This window comes from Caretta caretta, chromosome 8 (assembly GCF_965140235.1).
Source record: "Caretta caretta isolate rCarCar2 chromosome 8, rCarCar1.hap1, whole genome shotgun sequence".
NCBI lineage: Eukaryota > Metazoa > Chordata > Testudines > Cheloniidae > Caretta > Caretta caretta.
The window spans coordinates 105,197,985-105,215,578 of record NC_134213.1 but is presented as its reverse complement, the minus strand read 5'-3'; the positions used below and the strand labels follow the sequence as shown (position 1 = coordinate 105,215,578).

Genomic DNA, 17,594 nt, shown 5'->3' with positions numbered 1-17,594 from the left:
GCACCTGAACCCAACCCTCCTCCTACTCGACCCGCCGCTGCTCCCGTCTGGGCCCAAGAAACACCTTCCCTACAACGCCCAGGCGAGCAAGGGAGTCCCACCCTTGCTATTACCAATCTGGCAGAGGCTATGGAGGAGGGTGTGGCCAAGATATTACCGGGTATAGGAGAGGGCCCGCCCCAAGGAGAACCCCCCGCCCCTCATGCTCCCTCACCGTTACCCCCCCGACACGACCCCTGCTAACCAACCCCCAGATGATGCTATGGAGGGCTGGACCCTAGTCTAGGGGAAGCAAGGCAAGCGGAAGGCTCAAGCTCCGCTGCAGCCATCTGATGCGGAAGCCCCCCGGAAGACCAGGAAGGGAGGCACTGATATTGAGCCTTCCACTACGGCCACAAGTGAGATCCATCTGCTGGTGTCGGGAGGGGAAGACAGACTGACATTGGAGGGCAGAATCCCTCCTCCACGAGAGATCCTCCCCTCCGAGACCCCTGAGGACGTTCCTTCTGCCCGGATACCACCCGAACCCCCCGCGAACCCCGAGGCGACTGTTGAGGCGGGCCCTCGAGGAGAGGCCCCCGGGGTAGCAGGAGTTGGCCTCTCCTCCGTGTATGCGGAGATTGAGGCCCTAGATTTGACCCCAGTCACCCAGGGAGAGGATGATCTACTGCCGGCTGGCCTTGATCTGGGCAACCTCACCCCAGCCCCCCTTTCCCTATTCTCCCTCCCCCTAATTGCCTTCCCGGGTGAGCGCCCCGCAGAAGGTGGTCCACCACCTGATGCCATGGCCGCCAAGACCACCACGGAGCCAGCACCTAGCATCACTGGGAGCCCCCTCCCTTATCCCTTAACCCTCGACTCTGCTCAGCAGGCACCTTCTTTTAGCTGCTCGCCTCCTGAAGCCCAGAGCCTTACCTCTGCCCCTGCCCCCACCCCTGTCCCTGCCCAATTCACCTCCTCCTGCAATGCTATTGCCGCCCCTGGGGTTATTTCTTTCCCGCCTTCCGCAGATTCCCCCCAGGGAGCAGTCTTTGCACTTTCTAGTTGTGACCCATTAGGAGTTGCAATTTTTCACCCGCCATCCCTCTCCACCCCAATGCGTGAAATGGATTTAATAACCCCAGCCTGTCAGACGCCCCGTCGGTGGTCCGCACCCTGCCTACCCGCCTTAGCGGACCACGAGGCTGCATTAAGAGCCCCACCAGGGAACACCCTGGAAATCGTAACCCCCCCCCCCCCATGAGCTGCGGCATGCACTACGGAAGTTCCTAGAACACACCCGGGGCGCCCGGAATAGGGTACAGCTAGCTCTTCAGCTATGGGGGGACTTTGATCAAATTCTTCAGGCCACAAGGGCCCTTAAAAAGGAGGGCAGGGGGCAAGGAAAGCGCGGTGCTGCGGCCTACAAGCGGGCCTGCGGCTTCCGAAAAGATTTACCCATCCATGGGATGGGTCATGGGTTGCTGCGCAACCCGCCGGGGGCCACGAACACCCCCACCAATAAGAACCCCCCAGCCCTCCGCATGATGCCTCTCATTATTGCAACCTTGAACACCAGGGGCTGTAGGATGGCTCTCCGCAGGTCCCAGGTGCTCTCTTACCTTCGGGAAGGGGGGTACTCTGTAGCTTTCCTACAGGAGACCCATACGGACCCACCCGTCGAGGCCAGGTGGCGGCTGGAGTGGGGGGACGGGGTATACTTTAGCCACTTCACGACTTGGCAAGCTGGAGTGGCGACCCTGTTCTCCCCCACCCTACGGCCCAAGGTGCTAGGGGTCACTGAGACCGTGCCGGGCCACCTGCTGCACCTTCGAGTCCGTATGGAGGGGCTCGTGGTCAACCTTGTTAACATTTATGCCCCGCAAACGAGCCCAAAGTGGCCACAATTCTATCAGCGGGTGTCCGACCTCCTCGGCACCCTAGATTCACACGAGTGCCTGGTCCTGGGAGGGGACTTTAACACCACCCTCGAGGAATGGGACTGCTCAGGGGCCGAGCTGAGCCCAGCCGCCGCGAACATTCTTCAAGGAATAGTCGAACATCATTCCCTAGTGGACGTCTGGCGTGACCATCACCCAGACGATACTTCCACGTTCACCTTTGTCCGGGTGGAGGCCCATCGGTCACACCACTCTCGGTTGGACCGTATTTACTTATCCCGTTTCCATCTTTCACAGGCCCACTCCTCCACCATTCGGCCGGCCCCATTCTCCGACCATCATTTAGCCACCATAACGGTCTCCCTCCATGCAGAGAGACCGGGGCCAGCCTATTGGCACTTTAACAACAGCCTGTTGGAGGACGAGAGCTTTGTGACGTCCTTCCGGGAGTTTTGGCTGGCCTGGCAAGAGCAGTGGCGTGCCTTTCCCTCGGTGCGGCGATGGTGGGATCTAGGGAAGGTGCGCGCCAAGCTCTTTTGCCATGACTACACTCAGGGCACCAGCCGACGGCGAAATGCGGCGATAGAGCAGTTGGAACGGGAGGTCTTAGAGATGGAGAGGCGCCTGGCCGCCAACCCCGAGGACCCATCCCTCTGCGGAGCGTGCCGGGAGAAGCGGGAGGAGCTCCGAGCCCTCGAGGACCACCGAGCCCGAGGTGCCTTCGTTCGGTCCCGCATCCGCCTCCTTCGGGAGATGGACCGCGGCTCCCACTTCTTCTATGCCCTGGAGAAAACGAGGGGGGCCAAGAAACACGTCACCTGCCTTCTTGCGGAAGATGGCACCCCCCTCACGGATCCGGAGGAGATGAGTGGGAGGGCCCGTGACTTCTACACAAGCCTTTTCTCCCCGGACCCAACCGATCCTGGCGCTTGTGGGGTGCTCTGGGAGGAACTCGCCACGGTCAGCGTGGGCGACCGAGGCCGACTAGAACTGCCTCTCACCCTGGCCGAGTTCTCGGAAGCCCTCCGTCGCATGCCCACCAATAAATCTCTGGGCATGGACGGGCTGACGGTGGAGTTTTACCGCGCATTCTGGGACATTCTCGGCCCAGACCTAGTCACCGTCTGGGCTGAGTCCTTGCAGAGCGGGGTCCTCCCTCTGTCGTGCAGGCGAGCGGTGCTCGCCTTGCTGCTGAAGAAGGGGGACCTCCGTGATCTACGAAACTGGCGTCCCGTCTCACTCCTTAGCACGGATTACAAAATCCTAGCAAAAGCAATCTCGCTGCGGCTAGGGTCCATGATGGCAGACGTGATCCACCCAGACCAGACCTATACTGTCCCGGGTCGCAGCATTTTTGACAACCTATTTCTAGTCCGAGACCTTTTGGAACTCAGGCGGAGAGATGGTCTGTCGTTCGCCCTCCTGTCTCTTGATCAGGAGAAGGCGTTCGATAGAGTAGACCTTGGGTACCTCCTGAGCACTCTGCAGGCGTTTGGATTCGGACCTCAGTTTGTGAGTTTTCTCCGGGTGCTGTATGCCTCCGTGGAGTGTTTGGTTAGGCTCAACTGGACCCTGACTGAACCGGTCAGCTTCGGGCGAGGAGTGCGGCAGGGGTGCCCCCTCTCGGGCCAGTTGTACGCTCTGGCGATCGAGCCTTTCCTCTGTCTCCTCCGCAGGAGGATGACAGGGTTGGTGTTGCGGGAGCCGGAGCTGCGGCTGGTCCTGTCGGCGTACGCCGATGACGTACTCCTCGTGGTCCAGGACCCGGGCAACTTGGCGCGAGTGGAGGCATGCCAGGCCATCTATTCGGCAGCCTCCTCCGCCCGAGTCAACTGGGTCAAGGGCTCTGGCTTGGCGGTGGGGAACTGGCGGCAGGTGGGCTCCCTCCCACCCGCACTTCAGACCATCCGGTGGAGTGCGGGTCCACTGCTCTATCTCGGCGTTTACCTTTCCGCCACGCACCCTTCCCCGCCGGAGAACTGGCAAAATTTAGAGGGCGGGGTGATAGAGCGGATCCGGAAATGGACGAGGCTACTCCGATGTCTCTCCCTCCGAGGGAGAGCACTGGTGCTTAACCAACTAGTCCTGTCCATGCTCTGCTACCGGCTCAAGACCCTGGCCCCAGCCCCAACTAGTCCTGACCCACCTCTGGAGATTGATTCTAGAGTTCTTTTGGTCAGGAATGCACTGGGCCCCTGTTGGAGTTCTTCATTTACCCCTGAAGGACGGAGGGCAGGGCCTGAAGTGTCTGTACACTCAGGTCCGCGTTTTCCGCCTCTAGGCCCTGCAGAGGCTCCTTTATAGTGCAGGTAGTTCGACGTGGAGCATATTGGCGCACGCCTTCCTGCGCCGCTTCCAAGGGCTCCGATACGACTGGCAGCTCTTTTATCTTTGTCTGAGAGGTGTTCTGTGAGACCTCTCCGGGCTGCCGGTCTTCTACCAGGACCTCCTCTGGACCTGGAAACTGTTTCTAACGACCAGGTCCGTGGCGGCAGATCTCCTCACGGAGCCCCTGCTACACAATCCCCAACTCCGTGTGCAGGTGGCGGAGTCCCGCTCGGTACGCCAGAGGTTGGTCCTGGCGGAAGTCACGAGGGTCGGAGACCTCCTGGACTACGACCGGAGAGACTGGCTGGATCCCCTGACGCTCGCTCGGCGCATGGGGCTCTCCAGCCCTTGTACCCCCCGGCGCGTACTTCAGGAGGTGAAGGCCGCCTTGACCCCCGCTGCTCGGGCTTATGTTAACCGAATCTTGCGCGAGGGCGCACCCCGCCCATCCTCTACCCCAGGCCCGCCGGACCTTTCCATTGGGCCCCTACCCTGCCGATCCCAACAAACCCCTCACCCTTTCACTGCAAGCCGGCTGTATGAACTGCAGCCGGTCAGTTTTCAAATCGCACCACGGAATTATTTATACACACTCACGCTTCACACCCTTTACGCCCACACCCTGGTGTCCCGCCCCGATACAAAGTGGTGGGACCTCCTGCCACCCTGGAGGGTGAGCAACCTCGGTGGGCCAGCCTGTATTCCACCTTGGTCCCAAGGCCCGTCGGGGACATCAGTTGGTGGCTCCTTCACGGAGCTGTGAGCACGGGCGTTTCTGACACGGTTTACCCCCATCCCGGATACTTGCCCTTTTTGTAATGTGAGGGAAACCCTGGTGCACGTATATCTAGAGTGTGCCAGATTGCAGCCCCTTTTCCGGCTCCTCACAAATATTCTATTGCGCTTTTGGCTTCATTTCTCCCCTCACCTTTTTATCTATACACTCCCCATCCGTGGCCCCACAAAATCGCGAGACCTCCTGGTTAACCTCCTCCTAGCCTTGGCTAAAACAGCCATTTATAAAACCAGAGAGGGGAGGTTGGCCCATGAAGTGTCCTGCGATTGTAGGGCCTTTCTCCGATCCTCAGTACATTCACGTATCCGGGTGGAGTTCCTCTGGGTGGCATCCACCGACTCCCTTGATGCCTTCGAGGAGCGGTGGGCACTGTCCGGGGTTCTCTGCTCAGTGACCCCGTCCGATTCCCTCTGTCTGACCCTTTGATTGAGGGGAAGAGCGAGAGACGCCAGCCCCAGCCGTTGCCGCTGTGGATACCATCATTACTGTCATCTAGGAGAGGTCCTATAATACATGGGTGTCTACCCCCCCCCCCACCCCTAAACTGCCACCCCGCAGCCGTGCCCATCTTGCCGGGCACTCTCAGGAGAGGGATAATCGGTGACACTGGGCGCGGCACTAGGTAACTCGAGGGGGTGGAAGACCACGAATGTTGAGCAAGCCCCCCCGCTCTAGGCCACCAGGTAACTCAGGAGGGTGGAAGACCACGAGTGTCGAGGAAGCCCCCCCCGCTCTGGGCCCAGGCTAGCCTGAACACTTCTCCCTCCTGAAAGCTGCTGTGTTATACCTTCTGTTTGTATTGTTTTGTTGCATAGTTTGTTCTGTTTTTTTGGTAATTCTTTGTAAGTGTTACAAATAAACTTCTTTTCTGTTTTAAAAACAAACAAACAAACAAAAAAAACCTTCCCTGTTACCTTACCCAGGGAAAAGGGACCTACTTAACCTGGGGCTAATATTTCTGCCTTCTGTTAGTTTCCTGTAGCCATCCTGCCTGACCCTGTCACACATGGCACATATTAAATGCATTAAACATTGGCTAACCGATAGGTCTCAAAATGTAACTATAAACATGAAATCATCACTGTGCGGGTGTTTCCAGTGGGATTCCAGAAGGATTGTTTCTTGGCCCTATACTATTTAACGTTTTTACCAATGATCTGGAAGAAAACACAATCATCACTAATTAATAAATTTGCAGATGACACAGCAGTTGGGAGAGTGGTAAATAATGAAGACAGGTCACTGATTCAGAAAAATCTGGATCACTTGGTAAACCAAGCACAGGTAAACAATATGTGTTTTTAATATGGCTTAATATAAATGGAGATCTCTAGGAACAAAGAATGTAGGCCATAGTCGTAGAATGGGGGAGACTGACTCTGAAAAAGATGTTGGGGTTGTGGTGGATAATCAGCTGAATATGAGCTCTCAGTGTGATGCTGTGACCAAAAGAACTAATCTGATCCTGGGATTCATAAGCAAGGGAATCTTGAGTAGGAGTGTAGATGCTTTTACCTGTTTTTGGCATTGGTGCGACCGCTGCTGGAATACTGTGCCCAGGTCTGGTGTTGATAATTCAAGAAGAAAGTTGATAAATTGGAGACGGTTCATAGAAGAGCCACTGGAATGATTATGGATTAGAAAACCATTGCCTATACACTGCAGTTGGTTAAGCATTGTATTATGTAACCTATAATTCATAAAACTGGTAAAAAGTTAAAATCATGGTTTTGTTTTCAAAGGAAAGCAACTGCTTCCCTTATCCAGCAGTGTGCACAGTGGAGTGGGACAATCAGTATGGCAGCCAGCTGGAGAAACCTCAAACCTGGTCCGCATGAGAAACCAGTCCCTGGGACAATCTGCTCCTTCTCTGACTGCTGGTTTGGTGAGTCTGATAATAATTTCTGTGTTCTATTTTCCAAATAAAACTACCTAGTGAAAAGTTATTTGATCCTGTTCTTCAACTACTTTTCTATTAGGCTAACTCAACCCTTTATCATGATTAGAGCTGCCTGGAAAATGGAACTTTTAGCTTGCTTTGGGCAGCTGTCTCCTGGGAATGCCCTGTTTCCCAGTCAGCCAGCTCCCTTGGGGATTCGACAGCATGGGGTGACAGCTGCTCAGGGTTCTGGGGCAGCCTGGGCTGGCAGGAAACCATGCAAGCTGACTGGCTGGGCATCTTTCCTGGCTGCCTGCCTTGCTTCCATCAAAAGTTGCAACAGAATTGACATGTTCCCGTGGAATGTTTTGATTCCATTGAATCTGCATTGTCCTGCTGAAAAGTCTGTCAGAAAATTTTTGACCAGCTCCAGTCGTAATTGCCTTTGACACAGCTCTTTCTGAAATGGAGACCTTTAGGTCTTGATGTTCCTTTCTTCTTAAGTACTGTAATTGACAAAGCACCAGGAAAAAAGTCAAAAGCACAAGACTGGGGAGGAGAAGATGAAAATTATCCTTAGATTTCCATTTTGTGATATATATTAAATAGCTATCCTGCACTTTGGAACACACAGATTGGTAGGCTTTATTCCCATTTCCAGAGAGCGTTTACATGGATAATGTGTGTTTATGTAGGTCACACAAGATAGAATTTTGGTGTCACAGTCTCATTGTTTTTCTCAGGTTGTTATATAACTTGGTAATATATAGCAAGTTGGTTTGTTGGTTTAGTAAAAAGACAAACTTTTGGATGGAAAGCCTGAGTTTAAGCTGGCTCAGTGCCTGCCCTTCTTCCTGATCCAGACAACAGGCAGGACTCCTGGTTTTATGAGGGCCCCAAACCTTAGGACAGGGTTGGAAGGACTGAGTCTGCTAGAATATATTGTAGGGCAGAGGTGGGCAAAGTATGGTCCGCGGGCCACATCCAGGCTGCGGGACCCTCCTGCCCAGCCCCTGAACTCTTAGCCCGGGAGGCTAGCCCCTGGCCCCTCCCCTGTTGTTTCCGCTCCCCTGCAGCCTCAGTTCATTGCGCTGCCAGCGTAGTGCTCTGGGCAGCGGGGCTGCGAGCTCTTGCCGGGCAGCACAGCTGCAGAGCCGTGACCTGACCCAGTGCTCTGTGCTGCACGGTGGCATGGTTGGCTCCAGCTGGGCAGCATGGCTGCCTGTCCTGGCACTCTTGGCAGCGTGGCTGTAGCACTGCCAGCCATCGGTGCTCCAGGCAGCATGGCGGGGGGGTTGGATAGAGGGCAGGGGAGTTCGGGGTGGTGGTCAGGGGGCGGGGGTATGGATAGGGGTCAGAGCGGTCAGGGGCGGGGAACAGAGGGGGGTTGAATGGGGGCAGGAATCCCGGGGGGGCAGTCAGGAATGAGGGCGGGGGGTTGGATGGGGCAGCGGGGGGCAGTTAGGGGACAGGGTGGGGTAGATGGAGCAGGGATCCCGGGAGGGCTGTCAGGGGACAGGAACAGGAGGGGTTGGGTGGGGCAGGAGTCCCAGGCGGGGCCGTCCTGGGGCAAGAAGCAGTGGGGGTCAGACAGGGGGCCACGCCTGGCTGTTTGGGGAGGCACAGCCTCCCCCAACTGGCCCTCCATACAATTTCGGAAACCCAGTGTGGCCCTCAGGCCAAAAAGTTTGCCCGCCCCTGTTGTAGGGTGATCTCTGATAAGCTTGTTAGCATGCGTGTAGATGCTTTCATTGTTTTTAATTTTTTTTCTTCTCTGTAATGAGTTTAACATTAAGAATAAAATAGACTTGCATAGGAAGTGCTGCATTGTAACTGTTGACAATCACTCTGTTATCAGTCTCTGAAGAAAAGAAGCAAGCGGGTCAGTTTAGGCAGACTGTCTTTGCTGGAAAATACCAATGAAGAAAGGGAACTGTAGAGGCTGGGAATACCCGGGTCAAAATGAGGAGAGATGCGGGCCTTCACCTAGAAAGGCAATGGCTGGGGAGCTGGAAGTCAAGAATGGGTGCTCTTGCTGAACCACAGGGGGGAATACAGGTGCTGTTGCCCTGAATTGTTACAAAAGCCAAATCCTAAACTGAGTTAAAGGATTCAACATGAATGAATAACTTGTCAACTCTGGGAAAGGTCAAGTTTTGGCAATTTGGACATATGTTAGTGTCTTATAATTTTGTTTTGGAAATAACAGATGTCTGGCCTCAAATGGACAGTTGAAAATGAAATTTAAATCTTTAAAGAACAAAAATTGATGCATTTGCATTATTGCTAATTTTGGTTTTAAAATGAAGTGTTTACTCATCATACATAGTTTTAATCTGTCTATGTACATTAGTTGGGTCAATGGACTGACATATTTGTGATTTGGCTTAATTGTACTCTGTTTTAGTTCGGTGGCTGTCTGCAGGCCTGGTTCTACCAGTTTTGGTTAGATATATAATCTTCCCAGGGGTTTGTGACTTGACTGTTAACAAAACAAAGAAAAAATGTTTTGACTTGTATCTTGGCACCCAACTGCTCATTTCAGGAGGATTTAAAAAGTATATTAAATACTTTAAAATAAAGGTTGACCTTTCTCTAGAACAAGGCAGATACGTTTCAGATTAGTTTTATATCATGCGCTAATGAAATTGGACAATTTTATAAATAAAAAAATACTGTGAAGGTACGTAGTTTGGACTGCTGCTTTGTTAGGGTTTTGATGATGAACTGTTGAGTTAGTGGATGTAACTTTTATACTATTTAATGGGTTCCAGAAATGCTAACTCATAACCTCTTCCTACTACATAGTGACATGATAAATTTGTACTTTTTGGCTCCATTGGTGCTTTCTGTAGTACTTATTGAAAGATTAAAAAAGCAAATTGGTTACCAAGGGCTCTTCTAAAGGTGTGGTTGACAAAAATGTTAGTGCTGCGGACCCTTTAGAGAGATTTTAAAACTTGGTGGCTCACCACAACCAAATACCATTTTTTGGCACACTCGGGACACTAAATTCAGGAGTTCAGGATGCTAGCTTCAAGAGGGACACAAGAGTTTGAATGGTTTTGTGACTTTATTCAACTGCATACAGTTTGTTTAATTGTATAAATGGATCTCATCCAGATTTTTAGAACTATGATCTTTAAAAAAGGGATTTTTTTGTGTTTGGACGTAGCTAAGATTTTAGTGGGAAGAATGGTCTTGTTTTGAACTGCATAGTTGCACAATGTTTATTTGAATCTCTGATAGAGCCAGACAGAAGGGCATTTTCCAAGTTGAAACCATTTCTGTGTTGAGTTTTCACAGAAATCATTGCTGAAAACCAGATTCAGAGAGAGAATGAAGTGAATGGAAGTAACACTTTCACAGCTTCATCACTAAATTATTTGTAGTCTCCTTTTAAGAGAAATCGAATTCCTGATTTGTTAAATTTGAAAACTTTGGTCTTCGTTTTGTGAACACTAAACAGTTCTAAGAGATTTTCTCGAGGTGAAATAGTTAAGGTTGGAATAGTCAGCTGTTAGTGAGAATGGGTTTTGAATCCAGTCAGTATCTGGAGATTTGTATTCAACTCCAGGAAAATAATAATGAAAATGGGAATACAATCCGGACAAATGAGTTAATATTTGGTCTTCAGTAGTGACTTTTAATTCACTTTAATTCTGTTCTTTTAAAAAGTCTAACGCTGGATCTCAGTAATTTCCTTTTCTATGTGACCTCTTTAAAGACAAACCTTCCTGAATCCCCCAATTTTCTTTGATATCTATATATTTATATTTTTACCTTGAAGTTTTAGGTTCACTGCATTCATTTGGACAAAAATGTCCACCAGGTAAGTTAACACAGTCAGGAAGTCCACATTGTACATATAATCTGCAAAGTCTGTTTTCCCAAAGAAGAAAATTCTGATTGTGTGTGTCAATTCAGAGACATGTTGTAACACACTTACCACATGCCAGTTTCTTGAGTTCAATGTGAAACAGAAGCTGAGTGTGGTCAGAGCCCATGTCTTCGCACAGCATATTAAAACACTGTGTGTACACTGCCAGGGATTTTTATAAAATTAACAGGTTTAAGAACACTGTTGAGGACCTCATGTACTTCAGGTTGCAACATCTTTCTTTCCAAAGCTTGGCAATGAATCGTTCAGTGTGTCCAAATTGCTGCCTGTGTCACTTTACTCATGTAGCAACCCCACTCTTCTTTCCAGTCATGGTTGCTACCCCAACAGTGCGCAGTTCCGCATGCACATCCCAGTTAGGATCTTCATCCACTATGGATTTATCGACGACCTTGAATATTTCCTCACCAGTTGTTTGGATTGGTATTTATTTGCAAAATAAGAGTTCAACTATTGTGCTTGCTTTGACAAGTTTTATATAACAGAAGCTGAGCCATTTTGGCTATGTCTGTAGATTCATCAAGCTGCAGTGCAAAATATTGACTCTTTTGTTTTATCAACTAGTCCTGGACATTTTCTCCAAGATTAATCAGTGCATCGACGGATGATATTTGATATAGGACTGGTTTTCAGTGCCATGGCTGCTTATTCCCTATCATAATTCTACCCGTATATTACTGGTGGAAATAGAAGGGTTTCACCAATGTTGTGCATTTGTTTACATTTTGCATTTCACATGGTCACAACATAACATGCTTCTAGGGCTTTTTGAGGAACAGTTGCTTCTTCAGACATAACTTTTGTTTTGCTGCTTCAGTTCTTCTTCTTTTTTCCAGGCTCTGGTTTACAAATTCTGCGTGTTTGGTTTCTAAAGGTCTTACTAGTTTCCCTGGCCTCATACTTCAATTTACTAAGATTTGAAAACAAATGACACATTGTGGCTATGGACTTTTTACAGTTATATCAAGACCTGAAAAATCCAAACATTAGGTGGTGGTGTCATATTGTCTACTTTTCTGTTTAACGTTATTAAAATCTTTTTTGTCTTCAGCTGAGGTTAGCTATATGTAGGCTTAGCAGCTGGAAAAATTGTTCCATTATAAATAAGATGCACATGTCTCTCCCTCTGCACCCTTCCCTTATCTTCTTATGTTGGTGCTGCTGCTTTTGGTACTAGGAGCCTCTTTGCTCTCTGCTCCAGCAGGGGATTTTAGCTGAGAGACTTTTTGTTGAAGGCTACCTGCATAAGATGCAGAGCCATAGATAAGACTCCAGTGTTTTTTTAAGTCTACTTTAATAGTCTTTTAATTAGGAAACTCCCCTGCCCTTCACCCCTCCCTCCAAAACTCCAAACCAATTGATATTGTTAAAGGCATGTCCATTAATTTTTTTCCCAAATGCTTTTGGCTCTCCTATGAACCCTTTGTGATTCCCCAGGGAAGCCATGGTTCACAGTTTGGGAAGCACTGTTCTACAGTCAACTTTTTGACTTAAAGGAATGGAGTTCAGCTGTAATGCTGAAATTTTAATAGTTGCATCAATATGTGCTGTAGTTCTCAGGCAGATACATATGGTCACACTCTATTTTCATTGCTCTATAGTAACTTACATTGGGGTCAGTTAAGGATAGAGATTCAGATGTAAAGCCAGGACTCTGAATTTTCTTGCTTTTGTTGGTTTAAATCAGAACTTTTAAAATTTATTTTAACAGTTGTTAGTATTCAATTTTATACTGATTTGGGTTCCAAAACAATGACTAATAGCTTGTGGCAAGATGAACACCTAATTATATGCAATGAATTCTGGGACTTTGAACTACTTAGACGTTTGGAGCTGTTTTAATATGCTTGTGGTTTTGGAAGATGTTTTACAAATTTCAACAGGAAAAGGATCCTTGCCAGGAGATTTAATCACTTTTGAAAAATTGCTCTGAAAAGAGATGGATAAATAGAGTAGTATAATGTCAATATTAATATATCTGTTGATTCTCAGAGTTTGAACTTTTGTAGTGATATATATGCCATTTCAGAACTGTTCATTATATGTTTCCATAAAATAGATGGAACAGGAAAAGAAAATGGCAATCTAGTGCCAAAAAGGTGGAATATTGAAAACAGTCATCTTTACTGCATGCACTTGAATGGTTTGTTTCTGCTCCCACTCATTTGACAATCTAGACTTGGTTTTCCTCTGGTGTTTGAATTTTCTAGGTGGAGTAACCTGTCATGGGCCTTGTCAGGGTTCCTTCTCCACTCTGAACTCTAGGGTACAGATATGGGGACCTGCATGAAAGACCCCCTAAGCTTATTTTTACCAGCTTAGGTTAAAAACTTCCCCAAGGTACAAACTTTGCCTTGTCCTTGAACAGTATGCTGCCACCACCAACCGTTTTAAACAAAGAACAGGGAAAAAGACCACTTGGAGACATCTTTTCCCCAAAATATCCCCCCAGGCCCTACACCCCCTTTCCTGGGGAAGGCTTGATGATAATCCTCACCAATTTGTACAGGTAAACACAGACCCAAACCCTTGGATCTTAAGAACAATGAAAAATCAATCAGGTTCTTAAAAGAAGAATTTTAATTCAAGAAAAGGTAAAAGAATCACCTCTGTAAAATCAGGATGGGAAATACTTTACAGGGTATTCAGATTTAAAACACAGAGGATCCCCCTCTGGGCAAAACCTTAAAGTTACAGAAAAGAGGAATAAACCTCCCTCTTAACACAGGGAAAATTCACATAAAACAAAAGATAAATTAATCTGCCTTGCCTGGCTTACCTATACTGGTTGCAATATTGGAGACTTAGATTAGGATGGGTTGGAGAAAATGGATTTCTGCCTGACCTCTCAGTCCCAAGAGAGAACAACAGGTAAACAAAGAGCACAAAACAAAAGCTTCCCCCTCCCCACCCATATCTGAAAGTATCTTCTCCCCTTATTGGTCCTTTGGGTCAGGTGCCTGTCAGGTTAGCTGAGCTTCTTAACCCTTTACAGGTAACAGGATGTTTCCTCTGGCCAGGAGGGATTTTATAGCACTGTATACAGAAGGGTGGTTACCCTTCCCTTTATATTTGACAGGCCTCCAAAAGTTTTTTTCTTGTTTTCTTTTTCTCCCTTTCCAGCGGCACTACTTCTACTCCTGTGCTTTGGTTGCTATCTCTTAGATTTTTGAACACATTCATGAAGTAAATTGATAAAGTAACCATAACAATCCTGCAGAGACTGGAGTGCAGCCTTTTAAACAAATAAGACTGACGACTAAGTTGCGTATGAATATTAGCTCATAAACGTCTAGGAGTGTTCTAGATTGTCAGAAACCCAATTTACAGGTAGGGTAAAATGTTTTTGCATTTACATATGTGGCAATCTGGATCCATGGGCTTCAAGTAGCACAACCCATTGGATCCTTGACTCTGGGAGGAAAAAGCTTGTACAGACTGACAGTGCTCAGTACTCGCCTCCAGAGGGAGCCCAGCATTGGCAGATGTCAATCAAGCCTCTTGTGCCTTTTAAATGTACTGTTTGTAAGGACTTTCAGGTGGTGACCTCACTCCATTCTTCTGCTGAATCCCTCTAACTCTTCTAGCCATAAGGTAGCTATGGCTCTACTAGAGTGACCATGAGTCCTGCAGGTGGGGAACACCCTGAAGCTTTTTATAGACATTAGAGGACTTTACCACTTAGCTGTGATAGTTAAGGAAAACTTGACCTTTTTGACATGCTTTCTGATAAGTCTGAGGGAGTTTGAGTGAGTTTTATGTACAACTTGCAGGTTCTAAGTTAGCAGTATGAATTCAGGAAAAGAACTTAGGCATTATTGTGGAAAACTCAATGGAGACCTGTGTTCAATATGTTGTCAAAAAAAAAGAAGCAAACAATAAGTTAGTATGTTTAAGCAATGGGTTGGAGAATAATACATAAAATATTATAATGCAATTATGTAAATCCGTGGTTTGCTTTCAAAGTATATTGCAGAATTAATCTGGATTAGCTAGTGAGAATGTTAGAGGGTGGAAAACTTCTCCTTGAGTGTGTGGGGGGAAAAATGAAATTGTAGTGAAATTTACTTTTATGAAAGAGTTCAATAAAAGGGGACATGATCAAAATATACAAAATGAATAGATCATGAGCTTGTCTTGTCTCATAACACAAGAGCCAAGGGAAAATCCTTTCAAACAAAGAGTTATTACACAGTGGAATTCATTGACACAGGATGTTGGTTAGACTACGAACTTGACAAAATTCATGGATGTTTAAGTAGATAACGGAAAAAAAGAGCACGAGGGAGTTTGGAATGAATATAAAATCTCAAACTTTAGGGCTTAAACTAATTCTTAGACTGTTAGAGGTTAGAATGAGACCTTCATGGGGGCAGATGACCCTATGTGGCCCTATTTCAGGGTTTTTTGCACCTTCTTCTGAAGTATTTGGCCACTGTCAGAGACAAAGTTCTGGACTACCATTTTCGTGCCAAATGTGAGAAGAACAGATGTCTTAGGATTCACAAAGAGCCCTTCAAGCACTGTCTGCCCCTCCTCATGGAAAAGAAATCTGACAGTAAATGTTGCATCTTGGGTAAAATGCAGTCGCCTGAGAGAACTTTCCCTTTCAGGGTATCAGATATTAAGATGGTCCCAGAATAAGAGCAATAGATGATCCCATCTTCTGGGTCAGATAAAGGACAATGATCTGAGGAGGAGGAATTACTTTGAAGAAGGGGTCTGTCAGTAGAAAGATAGTGGCTTCTGTGAAGAACCTTTGAATCATTGGGTTTTTTTCTGCTCTCTGTTGGCTTGGTATAAAATGTATAAGCAGACTGAAGCTTGTAGATGACTGCAAAACTTTAGCAGAACCATGGAGGCCAATGATCATAGAATCATAGGACTGGAAGGGACCTCCCAGGGGTCATCTAGTCTAGTCCCCTGCACTCATGGCAGGACTAAGTATTATCTAGACCCTGACAAGTGTTTTTTCTTACCTGCTCTTAAAATCCCCTATAATGAAGATTCTGCAATCTCCCTAGGCAATTTATTCCAGTGCTTAACTGCCCTGACAGGAAGTTTTTCCTAATGTACAACCTTAAACCTCCCTTGCTGCAATTTAAGCCCATTGCTTCTTGTCCTATCCTCAGAGGTTGAGAAGAACAATTTTTCTTCCCTCCTCCTTGTAACAACCTTTTATGTACTTGCAAACTGTTACGTCACCTCTGTCTTCTCTTTTCCAGACTAAAGAAACGCAATTTTTTCAATCTTCCCTCATAGGTCATGTTTTTAGACCTTCAGTCATTTTTGTTGTTCTTCTCTAGACTTTCTCCAGTTTGTCCACATCTTTCCTGAAATGTGGTGCCCAGAACTGGACACAATACTCCAGCTGAGGCCTAATCAGCACTGAGTAGAGCGGAAGAATTACTTCTCATGTCTTGCTTACAAGACTCCTGCTAATACATCCCAGAATGATGTTTGCTTTTTTTGCAACACTGTTGACTCATGTTCAGCTTGTGGTCCACTATGACTCCCAGATCCCTTTCTGCAGTACTTCTTCCAACCAAGCTGTGGTTCCAGCCAATCTTCTTTTACTATTGTGGGATAACTCACATGACTGGAGTACTGTCATGGGTGGATATAAACTGTTCAGGAAGGACAGGCAGGGCAGAAAAGGTGGGGGAGTTGCATTGTATGTAAGAGAGCAGCATGACTGCTCAGAGCTCCAGTATGAAACTGCAGAAAAACCTGAGAGTCTCTGGATTAAGTTTAGAAGCGTGAGCAACAAGGGTGATGTCGTGGTGGGAGTCTGCTATAGACCACCGGACCAGGGGGATGAGGTGGATGAGGCTTTCTTCTGGCAACTAACAGAAGTTACTAGATCGCAGGCCCTGGTTCTCATGGGAGACTTCAATCACCCTGATATCTGCTGGGAGAGCAATACAGTGGTGCACAGACAATCCAGGAAGTTTTTGGAAAGCGTAGGGGATAATTTCCTGGTGCAAGTGCTGGAGGAACCAACTAGGGGCAGAGCTCTTCTTGACCTGCTGCTCACGAACCAGGAAGAATTAGTAGGGAAAGCAAAAGTGGATGGGAACCTGGGAGGCAGTGACCATGAGATGGTCAAGTTGAGGATCCTGACACAAGGAAGAAAGGAGAGCAGCAGAATACGGACCCTGGACTTAGAAAAGCAGACTTTGACTCCCTCAGGGAACTCAGAAATCTGATGAGGTTCAATAAGGATAAGTGCAGGGTCCTGCACTTAGGACGGAAGAACCCAATGCACAGCTACAGACTAGGGACCGAATGGCTAGGCAGCAGTTCTGCGGAAAAGGACCTAGGGGTGACAGTGGACGAGAAGCTGGATATGAGTCAGCAGTGTGCCCTTGTTGCCAAGAAGGCCAATGGCATTTTGGGATGTATAAGTAGGGGCATAGCGAGCAGATCGAGGGACGTGATCGTTCCCCTCTATTCGACATTGGTGAGGCCTCATCTGGAGTACTGTGTCCAGTTTTGGGCCCCACACTACAAGAAGGATGTGGATAAATTGGAGAGAGTCCAGCGAAGGGCAACAAAAATGATTAGGGGTCTGGAACACATGACTTATGAGGAGAGGCTGAGGGAACTGGGATTGTTTAGTCTGCAGAAGAGAAGAATGAAGGGGGATTTGATAGCTGCTTTCAACTACCTGAGAGGTAGAGTTCCAGAATTCCACAATTCTCAGTGGTGGAAGAGGACAGGACAAGGAGTAATGGTCTCAAGTTGCAGTGGGGGAGGTTTAGGTTGGATATTAGGAAAAAACTTTTTCACTAGGAGCGTGGTGAAACA

The 17,594-nt window shown here is 47.8% G+C and overlaps 1 protein-coding gene across 7 annotated transcripts in view; it reads left to right on the top strand.

Annotated features, from left to right (window-relative positions):
- The window catches only part of MAST2 (microtubule associated serine/threonine kinase 2), a 391,471-nt gene that overhangs the window by 62,076 nt on the left and 311,801 nt on the right, over nucleotides 1-17,594 (top strand). For all 7 annotated transcript variants that reach the window (XM_048862155.2, XM_048862154.2, XM_048862150.2 and 4 more), the window contains one exon: nucleotides 6,747-6,889. In XM_048862155.2, the coding sequence (XP_048718112.2) occupies nucleotides 6,747-6,889 (143 nt within the window). The remainder of the gene's footprint in view (nucleotides 1-6,746; nucleotides 6,890-17,594) is intronic.